The 16,308-nt window shown below is 43.3% G+C and overlaps 1 protein-coding gene across 1 annotated transcript in view; it reads right to left on the bottom strand.

Moving 5' to 3' along the window:
- The window catches only part of LOC109895456 (cadherin-15-like), a 24,938-nt gene extending 8,630 nt beyond the window's left edge, over positions 1-16,308 (bottom strand). Inside the window, exon 1 of the mRNA XM_020489151.2 lies at positions 16,075-16,308. Within this exon, the coding sequence (XP_020344740.2) occupies positions 16,075-16,143 (69 nt within the window). The 5' untranslated portion in view covers positions 16,144-16,308. The remainder of the gene's footprint in view (positions 1-16,074) is intronic.

Genomic DNA, 16,308 nt, shown 5'->3' with positions numbered 1-16,308 from the left:
ATATATACTTTTTCTCTATTGTGTTATTGACTGTATGTTTATTCCATGTGTAACTCTGTGTTGTTGTTTGTGTCGCACTGCTTTGCTTTATCTTGGCCAGGTCACCGTTGTAAATGAGAACCTGTCTCCTCCCCTTTATCCACACGGACTGAAGTTATTCAGGGACATCACTATGGGATCATGGCTTTCACCTGGATTCACCTGGTCAGTCTATGACTAGAGCAGGTGTGCTTAATATTTTGTATACTCAGTATCTATTGTACACTGAACAAAAATATAAACGCAACATGCAACAATTTCAAAGATGTTACTGAGTTACAGTTCATATAAGGAAATCAGTCAATTGAAATAAATTCATTAAGCTCTAATCTATGGATTTCACATGACTGGGAATACAGTATGCATACAGTGCCGTGAACAATTATTTTCCCCCTTTTCTGTACTTTTGCATATTTTTGATACTGAATGTTATCAGATCTTCAAACAAAATGTAATATTAGATAAAAGGAACCTGAGTTTACAAATAACCTCTATTATATGATACTTATTTGATGTATTTAATTAACAGCTTTGCAACACCCAATTCCTCTGTGTGAAAAAGTAATTGCCCCCTTACACTCAATAACTGGTTGTGCCACCTTTAGCTACAATGACTCCAACAAAAAGCTTCCTGTAGTTGATGATCAGTCTCTCACGCCGCTGTGGATGAATTTTGGCCCACTTTTCCATGCAGAACTGCTTTAACTCAGCGACAGGGTTTTCAAGCATGAACTGCTCGTTTCAAGTCCTGCCACAACACCTCTATTGGGATTAGGTCTGGACTTCGACTAGGCCATTCCAAAACCTAAAATGTGTTGCTTTTTAGCCATTTTCATGTCGACTTTATTTTTGTGTTTTGGATCATCGTCTTGCTGTATGACTCAGATGTTCTATGGTCCGAAGAGTCAAAAGTCTAACTTTTTGGATGACACCAGTTCCATAATGTCTGGTGAAAACAATTACTCTCATGTTCATTCTCATTCTCTATCACGCACGCTCTGTGTTTATCTTAAACACACACTCAGAAAACACTCAGACACGCACACCAGCTGTCACCTATGGATTTAGATCCTGTGCTTTCCCACCCTCTCTCTTACGCACTCTTACAGACTCCCCTTTATGTTCAACTTTGCACCTGACTAGGGGTTGGGGGTCACTTTACAAATCCACTCTGATGACAGAATTCCTCACACACACGCAAACACACATTCCACATACAAAAATCTCAGCATTTAGTGGCAACAAGATGATCACAGATTTAGGCAGATAAGTCTTGTCTATATACAAATTTGCATGCCTAAAAGATAAAGAAAAGACAACACATTCAGCTTAGATTAGATTAGATTGAATCCCTATTATGTATTTCGGACATGGTGGCCCTTCCCTGTCCCTTAGGCCTGGCACACTGGCACTTTGTCACGCTGCTGTAACGTACAGTCTGAGGAGAATGTCAACTATGAGTGCCATGTGCAGGCTGAGTTAGGAGCAGACTAATCTTAGAGTGCTCTATATTCCTGACCCATACAGAGATGTTTACAGTCACATACCAAGCTAGACAGCAAAGCCTTCTCACCTTCCACTACCGCTCTGATCACAGATCAGAGATCAAGCTACTGCCAGTCAGAGGCCAAAGGCCCTGTTCAATCAAAATCTGTAACTGGATGACGCGGTTAACACTGAAACAACATTCCTGTTGAATTCCTGATTCAACATCTCTACTCAACAACAAAAAAGAATATGCTATCAGAATGAGAGAAATAGATGTTGCTGTCTAGCCTTGTGAACCAGAACTGACCACTGTGCTCCTGTTTAGGTTTGTGAGATCAGGTTGTTGAATGGGGCTCGAGGTCTATTTTGGAAAGAGCCTGCTACATTCTGAAGAGGATCGGAAGACAGACCCAGTTAACATCATTGTGTTGATCTCCTGTGGTCTCAACTCCATCTGGGTGGCAAATAAACCCAGGGAGGCTCTGTAATGTCTTAATCTCTTTTCCAGTTCAGCAGTGACTGGGCTACACCTAGGAGTCATCTTACCAATTAGCACCAGTCACCTCTGACAGCTATGGTGAAGGACATAAGGCCTCCTCTTTCTTCTCACTGATATTAACTGTTTTGGGGACTTTTTCCCAGATACTTTTACACCTTGGCCTCTCACCAGGCCAGCAGTTGCCTGGTGCCTCTTGGGGGTCAACACCCAGGTTAACACAGTGAGAAGTACTGCGCTCTGAGGTAGGTAGGACTGCTCTCTGAAATAGGTAGGACTGCTCTCTGAAGTAGGTAGGACTGCTCTCTGAAGTAGGTAGGACTGCTCTCTGAGGTAGGTAGGTTGGTCTGCTCTCTGAAGTAGGTAGGACTGCTCTCTGAAGTAGGTAGGAATGCTCTCTGAAGTAGGTAGGACTGCTCTCTGAAGTAGGTAGGACGGCTCTCTGAGGTAGGTAGGTAGGACTGCTCTCTGAAGTAGGTAAGTAGAATTGCGCTCTGAAGTAGGTAAGTAGGACTGCGCTCTGAAGTAGGTAGGACTGCTCTCTGAAGTAGGTAAGTAGGACTGCTGTCTGAGGTAGGTAGGTAGGACTGCGCTCTGAAGTAGGTAGGACTGCGCTCTGAGGTAGGTAGGTAGGACTGCTCTCTGAGGTAGGTAGGTAGGACTGCTCTCTGAGGTAGGTAGGACTGCATTCTGAAGTAGGTAGGTAAAACTGCTCTCTGAGGTAGGTAAGTAGGACTGCGCTCTGAAGTAGGTAGGACTGCGCTGTGAAGTAGGTAGGACTGCTCTCTGAGGTAGGTAGGTAGGACTGCTCTCTGAAGTAGGCAAGTAGGACTGCGCTCTGAAGTAGGTAGGTAGGACTGCTCTCTGAGGTAGGTAGGTAGGTAGGACTGTGCTCTGAAGTAGGTAGGTAGGACTGTGCTCTGAGGTAGGTAGGACTGCGCTCTGAGGTAGGTAGGTAGGACTGCGATCTGAAGTAGGTAGGTAGGACTGACTGCGCTCTGAAGAAGGTAGGACTGCGCTCTGAAGTAGGTAGGTTGACTGCGCTCTGAAGTAGGTAGGACTGCACTCTGAAGTAGGTAAGTAGGACTAAGGTAGGTAGGTAGAACTATGCTCTGAAGTATGTAGGTAGGACTGCGCTCTGAAGTAAGTATGTAGGGTAGGAATCTTTTTCTATGAGTCTGCTGTTGACATAAAGTGTCTCACGGTACCAAACCAGACCACATCATACACAACCTTTCATTTGTTTATTTGTGTTTATTTGCAGCCTGGTTACTGATACAGCCAAGAGGAGGGAATAAGCTGGAAAACGTATTGGGGAAGTTAAAAGTATCAGAACAGATGTGTTGCTGATATTAAGGTCACCACCAACATTTTATATTTTTTAATTATATTTGTTATCTTTTTTTAAGGGAAGGATCAGCTTTAAGATTGCAGATAGAAACAATGTAATTGTCTACATCATTTCCAATCCCCCATATATTTTTCAGGTAGATATACAGTTTAAGTTGGAAGTTTACATACACCTAAATACATTTAAACTCAGATTCCTGACATTTAATCCTAGTAATAAAGCCCTGTCTTGGGTCAGTTAGGATCACCACTTTATTTTAAGAATGGGAAATGTCAGAATAATAGAAGAGAGAATGATTTATTTCAACTTTTATTTCTTTCATCACATTCCGAGTGGGTCAGAAGTTTACATACACTCAATTAGTATTTGGTAGGATTGCCTTTAAATTGTTTAACTTGGGTCAAACATTGCAGGTAGCCTTCCACAACCTTCCCACAATAATTTGGATGAATTTTGGCCCATTCCTCCTGACAGAGCTGGTGTAACTGAGTCAGATTTGTAGGCCTCCTTGCTCGCACACGCTTTTTCAGTTCTGCCCACATATCTTCTATAGGATTGAGGTCAGGGCTTTGTGATGGCCACTCCAATACCTTGACTTTGATGTCCTTACTAAGCCATTTTGCCACAACTTTGGAAGAATGCTTGGGGTCATTGTCCATTTGGAAGACCCATTTGCGACCAAGCTTTAACTTCCTGACTGATGTCTTGAGATGTTGCTTCAATATATCCACGTAATTTTCCTCCCTCATGATGCATCTATTTTGTGAAGTGCACCAGTCCCTCCTGCAGCAAAGCACTCCCACAACATGATGCTGCTACCCTCGTGCTTCATGGTTGGGATGGTGTTCTTTGGCTTGCAATCCTCCCCCTTTTTCCTCTAAACATAACGATGGTCATTATGGACAAACAGTTCTATTTTTGTTTCATCAGACCAGAGGACATTTCTCCAAAAAAGTACGATATCTGTCCCCTTGTGCAGTAGCAAACCGTAGTCTGTCTTTTTATGGCAGTTTTGGAGCAGTGGCTTCTTCCTTGCTGAGCGGTCTTTCAGGTTATGACGATATAGGACTTGTTTTACTGTGGATATAGATACTTTTATACCGGTTTCCTCCACCATCTTCACAAGGTCCTTTGCTGTTGTTCTGGTATTGATTTGCACTTTTCACACAAAAGTATGTTCATCTCTAGGAGACAGAGCGCGTCTCCTTCCTGAGCGGTATGACGGCTACGTGGTCCCATGGTGTTTATACTTGCATGCTATTGTCTGTACAGATGAACGTGGTTCCTTCAGGCATTTGGAAATTGCTCCCAAGGATGAACCAGACTTGTGGAGGTCTTGGCTGATTTCTTTTGATTTTTCCATGATGTCAAGCAAAGAGGCACTGAGTTTGAAGGTAGGCCTTGAAATACATCCACAGGACCACCTCCAATTGACTCAAATGATGTCAATTAGACTATCAGAAGCTTCTAAAGCCATGACATCGTTTTCTGGAATTTTACAAGCTGTTAAAAGCACAGTCAACTTAGTGTATGTCAACTTCTGACCCACTGGAATTGTGATACAGTGAGTTATACGTGAAATAATCTGTCTAAACAATTGTTGGAAAAAATTACTTGTGTCGTGCACAAAGTAGATGTCCCAACCGACTGGCCAAAACTATAGTTTGTTAACAAGAAATTTGTGGAGGGTTGAAAAACAAGTTTTAATGACTCCAACCTAAGTGTATGTAAACTTCTTACTTCAACTTTATATATCGATATACACTACCGTTCAAAAGTTTGCGGTCACTTAGAAATGTCCTTGTTTTTGAAAGACAAGCAGATTTTTTGTCCATTAAAATAACATAGAATTGATCCAAAATACAGTGTCGATGTTGTAAATGAGTATTGTAGCTTTAAACGGCTGGTTTTCTACGAAATATAATACGAAATAACGGCGTACAGAGGCCCATTATCAGCAACCATCACTCCTGTGTTCCAATGGCACGTTGTGTTAGCTAATCCAAGTTTATCATTTTAAAATGCTTATTGATAATTCGAAAACCCTTTTATGTTAGCACAGCTAAAAACTGGTGTTCTGATTAAAGAAGCAATAAAACTGGCCTTCTTTAGTCTAGTTGAGTATCTGGAGCATCAGCAATTGTGGGTTCGATTACAGGCTCAAAATGGCTAGAAACAAATAACTTTCTTCTGAAACTCGTCAGTCTATTCTTGTTCTCAGAAACGAAGTCTATTCCATGCGAGACATTGCCAAGAAACCGAAGATCTCATGTAACGCTGTGTACTAATCCTTTCACAGAACTGTGCAAACTGGCTCTAACCAGAATAGAAAGAGAAGTAGGAGGCCCCGGTGCACAACTGAGCAAGAGGACAAGTACATTAGAGTGTTTAGTTTGAGAAACAGACGCCTCACAAGTCCTAAACTGGCAGCTTCATTAAATAGTACCCACAAAACACCAGTCTCAACATCAACATTGAAGAGGCTCCGTGGTGCTGGCCTTCTAGTGATGGTTGCTGATAATGGGCATCTGTACACCTATGTAAATATTCCATAAAAAATCAGCCGTTTCCAGCTACAACAGTAATTTACAACATGAACAATGTCTACACTGTATTTCTGATAAATTTGATGTTATTTTAATGGACAAAAAATGTGTTTTTCTTTCAACAACAAGGAAATATCTAAGTGACCCTAAACTTTTGAATGGTTGTGTATATACAGTACATACATACACATACCCATATATATAAATAAATATATATATATATATATATATATATATATATATATATATATATTATACACATAAACATTCAACACAAAGCTTGATATACTAACTATGCGGAGTACCTAAATAAATTGTATTTCAAAATCAGTGTGTATTTCACAATCAAAGCATCCAGGATCTTGTTCGCAGTGTTTAGATAACGTTTACAGTCAAAAGGTTTGGGGCAACATTTCAACGTAAAAGTCGGCTGCTGTGACGAAAATACTGCTCAGACTGACCCCACACTGAGGAGCTGAAGCAAGACTGTCACACTTTCATGGATAGTGCCAGCAGCAAGGACCCCTGGCAACTCTCTCAAACAGTTGTGTATAAAAATAGCTTTGAAAGTGTGCCAATCATTTTGTGAATGAAGCTTAGCTGCTAAGAGACCAACATCTGTCCCATGGAGTGGACAGTTATTTACTGAAGCTTGGCAAATAGAACATTATGCTGTTGTCTACTATAGTATCCAAGGATTAAATTATTCAAATTCATGCTGTTGAGTCAAGGGTGCTCAGTCTCTCTCTCACACCCACCCATCCACCCACCATGGGTGGGACATGGAGGGGGAGCATGACTGATGCCCTTCCATAGAGTGAGAGTTTATATCTTCAGAGCTATTACAAGCTTGCACCAACTGTATGATGTATGTCATGAGAGTAGTAACTCTGTTTGAAATGTGTATTTTAGTTTTACAGTGGTAGCTGTTATGTGATAAAACACTTGCTTAATTCACTCCATTTACCGCAGCAGGTCATAGTCAGTGCAATATACACATATTCACTGTTACATATCTAGACAGAAACATAAGGGCTTTTACAATTAATAATAAGTCATAGCTTTAGAGATGTGCCTCTCTAAAATAGAATATAAAATATACCCCTGAGTCCGCCATGTGCAAGCTGAGTGGAGGTACAGTCTATCTATGTGAGCCAGCCAGAGTGCCACAGCATGAGCAGGAGGGGAGAGGGAATGAATGCAGGCAGCATGCCTGACAATCCCTCTGGCCATGGGGTGGAGGGTCAGACAGGTGGCCCTGTTCCCCCCATGGTCCCCCTCCATCAATGAACAGCTATCTACCTCACTTCCCCCCAGCTATGGCTGCTTGGGCCTTCTAGTATTTGGGGGTGCTAGCCAGAGTTTCACAAGAGACCTGACCTAATGGGGACAATGAGAGTTACTTAGGACTCCACTCCCAGAGTGTGGGAGTGAAAACAGCGCTTGCTAATTTGGCATGGAATTGTATTAAAGCCTGAGGGAGGTTGTACCAGGACCGAAACCACTTCCTCATCTCATCATGTCACCTTTCTTTCTCTCTCCCAGCTCAGGCTCAGGAGTCTCCCCACCCCTACCACCACACTTACCACCACCCCTACCACCACCACACCACCCCTACTACCACCCTTACCACCACCACCCACCACCACCTCTACTACCACCCTTCCCACCACCACCACCCATACCACCACCCTTACTACTACCACGCTTACCACCACCACCGCCACCCTTACTACCATCACCACCACCACCACCACCATCGTTACCACCACCACCCCTACCACCACCACTACTACCACCCTTACCACCACCACCCCTACCACGAATACCACCACCACCCCTACCACCACCATCACTACCACCACCCTTACCACCACCACCACACCTACCACCAATACCACCACCACCCCTAATACCAACGCCAACCCTACCACCACCACCACCACCACCCACCCCTACCACCAACAGCACCACCCCCACCTCTACCCCTTATTCACTCCAGGGTCAGTCCTCTTTCAGAGCGTCATGATAGAAGTCCAAGGAGAGACCATTACTGTGCCCATTAACACTACTGTTTTTGTTCCGTCAGCCTTGTCTGCCACTGCTATTCCCTTATCTCATTCAAAAGAAAATACATTACCTTTTGTGTCAGAGAGAAAACATCCTTTGATGCAAAGCATAAGGTGCTCTGAATGAGATGGGATAACAAGTGTCCCATTTCAAAAAGGTATTTTCCTGTTCCTTTCCATGTAATGTTTGTCACATGTGTTGTGAATGGAACATGAACACAAAGACTAAATGGAACCTGTTTTCTAACAACATGAAGAGACCCTATCCTTTGAAGGGTCCACCCCCAACACTCTTATCACAACCCTTACCACCACCACCACCCCCCCTACCACCCCTAACACCATCATTAACACCCCCCCCCCCTACCACCCCCACCACCCCTTACCACCATCACTACCACCACCCATACCACCACCCCTACCACCACCACACCTACCACCACAACCCTTACTACCACCCCCCTACCACCACCACCACCCCTACCACCACCATCACTACAACCAACACTACCACCACCCCTACCACCAACACCACCCCTACCACCCCCCTACCACCACCACCACCCCTCCCACCACCCCTACCAACACCACCACCCCTACCACCACCACCATCACTACCACCAACACTATCACCACCCCTACCACCAATACCACCCCTACCACCAATACCACTACCACTACCACCACCTCCCCTACCACCACCACCATCACTGCAACCAACACTACCACCACCCCTACCACCACCACTACCACCACCACTACCACCAACACCACTACCCCTACCACCAACACCACCCCTACCACCAAGACCACCACCACCACCACCCCTACCACCATCACCACCCCCTACCACCAACACCACCACAACCCCTACCACCCCCACCACCCCTAGCACCACCACCCCCACCTCTACCCCTTATTCACTCCAGGGTCAGTCCTCTTTCAGAGCGTCATGATAGAAGTCCAAGGAGAGACCATTACTGTGCCCATTAACACTACTGTTTTTGTTCCGTCAGCCTTGTCTGCCACTGCTATTCCCTTATCTCATTCAAAAGAAAATACATTACCTTTTGTGTCAGAGAGAAAACATCCTTTGATGCAAAGCATAAGGTGCTCTGAATGAGATGGGATAACAAGTGTCCCATTTCAAAAAGGTATTTTCCTGTTCCTTTCCATGTAATGTTTGTCACATGTGTTGTGAATGGAACATGAACACAAAGACTAAATGGAACCTGTTTTCTAACAACATGGAGAGACCCTATCCTTTGAAGGGTCACTAATTGGTCAATAACTCAGCTGGTGAAAATGGAGGTAACAACCAAAGCCCGTTACAACAGTGGCTCTTTCCCAATTCGTCTTTCCTTCATTTTCGTGTCCTTTCTCCTCACTTCACATTGGAGGAGAAGATCCAAGGCCCCTCCACTCAGATCTTTCAGAAAAAGGTGAGGAGAGTGGATGCCAGCAATCAAGGAAATATAATTGGGAAAGAGTCATTTGGAAAGATAATCTCTGGTAACAGTGCACAGGCAGAGAGGTTTTAATGTTGTGTCTGCCCCTGTAGTTGGGGCCCTTCCTGTTCCTGAAACCCAAGTCTGTGTAAAACAGAAAGCATCCACACAGACAGAACAGGCCTGTGATTCAGACACTGAGCATCTGTACTGAGTGATTTCTTCCAATGAGCATGAACTCAGCACCGGCTGCTGCTTTATGGACGGATTTGTCCCTGATTTCATGGTTTAGGGAGTGGCCGACTCCTCTTTCCGCACGGGGATTACTGAGCGGGACAAATGGCATCAAGTATGCATCTGGGAACAGCTGCTGGCCAACATGACCACCTCTATGTACAGAGCCCACACTCTGTAGGTAGGCCAGTTCATTACAACCCTCTTTCTTTCCCAGGGATATTCTCAAAAGCAACACACCCATAGGGGTATACCTTCCACCCATAGGGGTATACCTTATGTAGTAGGTGTTCGTGAAACCTCACCAGCCACTTTCCACTCACTGAGTTGTAACACATCAAACTCACATAGGTTAAACTTACACACAGAGCTAAAATAGTTATCTGATATACTGTATGTTACCAGAGTAACTAGGATCACAGGTTTGAAGGATCTTGTTCTGTGGTTTTAGGTCTTTCATATCGGTCCGTTCACAAATAGATTACTGGAAGTCTATGGATAATCCAAATCATGCATGTGAATGTACGGGCCTTGAAGTGTAGAGTGGGCATTGGTCTATAGTCTATTGTTGGTGGTCCTGGTATTCGTGTTCTTTGGTATGTGTTTGTACTTAAAGTGTATTACTTTCAGATTACACATTTTGTGATGCAAGCTAAGCCCCATGGGTTGCGTCATCACATACATTTGAAGTCGGATGTTTACATACACCTTAGCCAACTACATTTAAACTCAGTTTTTCACAATTCCTGACATTTAATCCTTGTAACAATGCCCTGTCTTAGGTCAGTTAGGATCACCACTTTATTTGATGAATGGTAAATATCAGAATAATAGTAGAGAGAATGATTTATTTCAGCTTTTATTTCTTTCATCACATTCTTTCACCACTTCCCAGTGGGTCAGAAGTTCACATACACTCAATTAGTATTTGGTAGCATTGCCTTTAAACTGTTTAACTTGGGTCAAATGTTTCGAGTAGCCTTCCACAAGCTTCCCACAATAAGTTGGGTGAATTTTGGTCCATTCCTCCTGACAGGGCTGGTGTAACTGAGTCAGGTTTGTAGGCCTCCTTGCTCGCTCATGCTTTTTCAGTTCTGCCAACATATGTTCTATGGGCTTGAGGTCAGGGCTGCATGATGGCCACTCCAATACCTTGACTTTGTTGTCCTTAAGCCATTTTACCAGAACTTTGGAAGTGTGCTTGGGGTCATTGTCCATTTGGAAGACCCATTTGCGACCAAGCTTTAACTTCCTGACTGATGTCTTCAGATGTTGCTTCAATATATCCACATCGTTTTCCTGCCTCACGATGCCATCTAATTTGTGAAGTGCACCAGTCTCTCCTGCAGCAAAGCACCCTCACAACATGATGCTGCCACCCCCGTGCTTCATGGTTGGAATGGTGTTCTTCGGCTTGCAACCCTCCCCCTTTTTCCTCTAAACATAACGATGGTCATTATGGACAAACAGTTCTATTTTTGTTTCATCAGACCAGAGGACATTTCTCCAAAAAGTACGATCTTTGTCCCCTTGTGCAGTTGCAAACCGTGGTCTGGCTTTTTATGGCGGTTTTGGAGCAGTGGCTTCTTCCTTGCTGAGCGGTCTTTCAGGTTATGTCGATATAGGACTCGTTTTACTGTGGATATAGATACTTTTGTACCTGTTTACTCCAGCATCTTCACAAGGTCCTTTGCTGTTGTTCTGGGATTGATTTGCACTTTTCGCACAAATGTACGTTCAGCTCTAGGAGACAGAAGGCGTCTCCTTCCTGAGCGGTATGACGGCTGCCTGGTCCCATAGTGTTTATACTTGCATACTATTGTTTGTACAGATGAACGTGGTATCTTCAGGCATTTGGAAATTGCTCCCAAGGATGAACCAGACTTGTGGAGGTTTACCCCCAAAAATTCTGTAGTATATCACGCACGCCAGAAGAAAGAGCGTCCCTGTTTCTATTGTCATAAAGTAGGACATATGATTAATGATTGCTTCCTGCTTAAATGCAAACAAGGGATGCCTCTTCGTGCCAAGCCACCAACAGGTGTTGCTCTAATTCGTACGGTTAAGAGGTCTGCAACAAAACAGGTGCCTCAGGGTAACTGTAGTTTGAAAGTCTCAGTCCCCGACCGCAGTTATGAACCATTAATTTTCGGGGGGTTTGTGTCCCTAACGAATGACGAAGCGTCTCAGCGACCGGTTAAAATCCTTCGAGATACTGGTGCGGCGCAGTCGTTTATATTGTCTGATGTGTTGCCCTTATCTGACGATACATACTGTGGTTCCAGTGTGTTAGTGCAGGGTATTGAAATGGGTTTTGTCCCAGTGCCATTGCACTTTGTGAAAGTACACTCTGAGTTAATCAGTGGAATATTCAGAGTGGGGGTACGTCCTATGTTGCCAGTGAAAGGTGTGACCTTTATAATGGGTAACGATATTGCCGGAGGAAAGGTAGTACCCGTATTGGAAGTATTGGATAAAAGTGACCACTCTCTCTCGAATGAGCTGGCACAAAGTTATCCACATGTGTTCCCCGCTTGTGCTGTCACGCGTGCTCAGGCACTACAAGAGGGTGACGTGATAGATTTATCGAACACTGTTCTGTTCAAAGAGGTTGATCAAGAAGATGGATTGTGTGATACCTCTGAGAAGCTGATCACCTCTGACAAACAGCCCAGGAAAGAATCAAAGAACGTTGAACTTATTGCTGATGCCATACAGTTACCAGTCACTCGTGAGCAGCTGATTGCTAACCAAAAGGTTGACGACAAGCTTGCTAAATGTTTTTCTAGTGTTGCCTCATTGGAAGATGTGAAGATGAAGAACGTGGCTTACTTCATTGATGGTAATCTCCTCATGCGTAAATGGAAATCCCATGTTGACGCGGGTGGAGATTGGAATGCTGTTTACCAAATAGTGATTCCTACAGCCTTTCGACAAAATGTGTTATCCCTTGCTCATGATCACCAGTGGTCTGGTCATTTAGGAATCACAAAAACTTATGATCGGATCCTTCGACATTTCTTTTGGCCGGGTTTAAAACAAGATGTGGCTCAGTTCTGTCGGACATGCCACACATGTCAGATAACAGGAAAACCAAATCAGGTTATTCCTCCCGCTCCTCTTTGTCCCATACCTGTCATAGGTGAACCATTCGAGCATGTGGTGGTTGATTGTGTCGGACCGTTACCGAAGACAAAATCGGGTAACCAGTTTTTGTTAACGATAATGTGTATGGCTACAAGATACCCCGAGGCCATTCCTCTGAGAAGGATTACAGCCCCGGTAGTGAGTAAAGCCTTAATAAAATTCTTCACGACATTCGGGTTACCTAAGGTGGTACAAAGCGATCAAGGTACCAATTTCCTATCCAAGCTCTTCAAGCAGATGTTAAAATCCTTGTCAATTACACACCGTGTGTCAAGCGCCTATCACCCAGAGTCTCAGGGTGCGCTTGAAAGATGGCATCAGACACTGAAGTCTATGCTACGTAAATATTGTTTGGAATCTGAGAAAGATTGGCATGAGGGAGTTCCTCTAGTTTTGTTTGCTGCTCGTGAAACTGTGCATGAGTCCCTAGGTTTCAGCCCGGCTGAACTAGTGTTTGGTCATACAGTGAGAGGACCAATGAAAGTCCTTAAAGAACAGTTCTTGTCCCAAGAGTTCTGTACAGGAGACGAGAATGTTTTGGACCACGTTAGTCGCTTTTGTGAGCACCTACACCGCTGATAATGTGTTTGCGGATGCTTTGTCTCGTGTGTAATAATTGTTGTATGTTTTGCAAGGTTGTTGCTTTGTTGTTGTTGTGAGTATTCATTAATACTGTGGTCGCAATCCCCCCCTTAGGGTTGCTCTTTTAAGGGTGGGAGTGTTACGGATACAGTTATCCTGTGTGTGTGTGTATCCTGTGTGTGTGTTTCTTTTCTCTCCTTCTCCCCTCACAGGTGAAAATCATCACTCCCCAATCAGTCAACAATCAAGCATCAATCAGAAGACACACCTCCTCCTATTTCCTACCCTATCACAGTTCCTTCCCCATGGTTTAAAAACCCCATCATTTGTTTTCTCTAGAGCTAGCTCAATATCTCTCTGTAAATGCCATGTCTGTAGGTCTCTGTGTTTCACTCTCGCTTTATGTCTTAACCTCTCTTTTGTTTGAGCACCTCATAGCACTTTGTCATCACCTGTGAGTATTGTTTTTGGTTATGGTGTTTGTTTGTTGCTGGTGGGAAAAGGGGGAAACCAAGACAAGTCGCCCATGGGCATACACTACCCGTAGGTGAACTTTGTTAAATACACTAGTTAGAACTGGGCGGACCACCCACTGTATTTTTGGTTAGTTAGTTAGCTGTTGTTAAAGTAGGCTAGTCTAGCTTAGGGGTGTTTTTGTATATTTATTGTTTCTTTCCTTGGGTCCAGCTCCGCCCCTTTTCCTGCTCCCCCCCATTACCGTGTGTTTATAAATAAACTTTGAGTTTGACGGTAGATTTCAGTTGTCCTGGTTATTTCGTTCACACTTTTACTTTTTACTGTCACAATTATAATTTGCATGAGTTATGTTACGGGTCTCATTACCATCCCCCCCTAGACTGTCGGGCCAAATGGGATTCGTAACATAAGTAGTCTTGGCTGTTTTCTTTTGATTCTCCTAATGTCAAGCAAAGAGACACTGAGTTTGAAGGTAGGCCTTGAAACACATCCAGAGGTACACCTCCAATTGACTCAAATGATGTCAATTAGCCTATCAGAAGCTTCTAAAGCCATGACATAATTTTCCTAGCTGTTTAAAGGCACAGTCAACTTAGTGCATGTGAACTTCTGACCCACTGGAATTGTGATGCAGTGAATAATAATAATAATAAGTGAATTAAACTGTCTGTAAACAATTGTTGGAAAAATTACTTGTGTCATGCACAAAGTAGATGTCCTAACCAACTTGCCAAAACTATAGTTTGTTAACAAGAAATTTGTGGAGTGGTTGAAAAACGTGTTTTAATGACTCCAACCAAAGTGTATGTAAACTTCTGACTTCAGCTGTACCGGTTCCTCTAACTCACAGTAAGACACATGGCCGCGGGGCCGGTGGCAAACTGTGACTAACTGGCATTCCCCATGGCTGTTTCAATGATCTATTACAACCATCTTCTACAGCTGATGTCGTTTACCATGTGGTTCTCAAATTAGACACACTAATTAAGAGAATGTGACTCAGATAGTTGCCCATTTCAGAACGTTGTCAGCATAAAAACGTATTGTATAGTAGGCTACACACTTTGCCATCATAAATTCAAAGTCATTGCTTAAAAAATAGTTTGAAGTCTTTCTATCCATACTTTTGGAAATTCATTTAGCTGCAAACCTGCAACATCCATAATGATTTCAGGCCATTCAACAGAAGAGGTTACTGAGGGACAATTGTCTAAGTCTCCAACCTGGGTTCCATGACATGTATAAACAGCCCTAGTGACTGAATGAGTTTTGAAGTTATGTTAGTAAAATGTCTGTTTACAGTGTCATCCATTATGCGTCTTAAAATGGTGTTGATGACAAGCCTGCTAACAGTCGATCCCCGATTTCTGCCTGGCGTATAAAACATCAGTATTCGTTGGTCCTTTACAAGAGTATTCATCATCTGATCTGCAGCGGTTCTGAAATGTTTAGATTAGTCATTTACAAGAGTCATCATCTGATCTGCAACGGTTCTGAAATGTTTAGATTGGTCATTTACAAGAGTATTCATCATCTGATCTGCAACGGTTCTGAAATGTTTAGATTGGTCATTTACAAGAGTATTCATCTGATCTGCAACGGTTCTGAAATGTGTAGATTAGTCATTTACAAGAGTCATCATCTGATCTGCAATGGTTCTGAAATGTGTAGATTAGCCAATATCCACGTTCACCTCTTCACATGATGTTTCACACTTCTATTGATGAACATCTGTTTATGTTATGTTAAGCAAAGGATTTCATTCAAATTAAACCATAAAGTATAGATTTACTAAATAAACTGTTCAAAATGTGTCCCAACACAGCCCTAACTCCTACACTGTGGAAATACAGGACAAACACAGCTAAAACTATTTCCACTTAAATCATGCTTAAACTGCTTTAAATAACACATATACATCCAAGTTCAAGTCTGACAAGCAGACTGTGAGAAAATGTCAAATGTATACATTTGTAACTCAGTTGGTAGAGCATGGTGCTTGTAACGCCAGGGTAGTGGGTTCAATTCCCAGGACCAGCCATATGTAAAATGTATGCATGGATACAAGCTGCTTTGGATGAAAGTCTCTGCTAAATGGCATATATATTATATCCTGAAGTTGAAATGGCTCCAATTCTATGTGATTTACAAAAGTGTATGCCATAGAGTAACACTAGAACAGTATGATATTTCCTACCTGACCAAGGCCAGCCACCAGCACACACAGCACTGCCAACCCCCTTGATGTCATCTCCTGTGCCAGCATGCGATCTTCTCAATGAACCCCAACACGTACTGTACCCAATGACCACGGTGGCACCTCTTTCTCAAACTAGTTTTAAGAGAAGCTCAGTGTTTCTCACGGTACTGGAAAATGGAACCAAATGTCTAAAATCCAAACCCCCTGTGTGTCCCTCTCACTGGGCAGTGA

The sequence above is a fragment of the Oncorhynchus kisutch genome, linkage group LG8, assembly GCF_002021735.2.
Source record: "Oncorhynchus kisutch isolate 150728-3 linkage group LG8, Okis_V2, whole genome shotgun sequence".
Classification (NCBI taxonomy): Eukaryota; Metazoa; Chordata; class Actinopteri; order Salmoniformes; family Salmonidae; genus Oncorhynchus; species Oncorhynchus kisutch.
The sequence above is the reverse complement of the archived record's forward strand: the minus strand, read 5'-3'. Positions and strand labels throughout refer to the sequence as shown.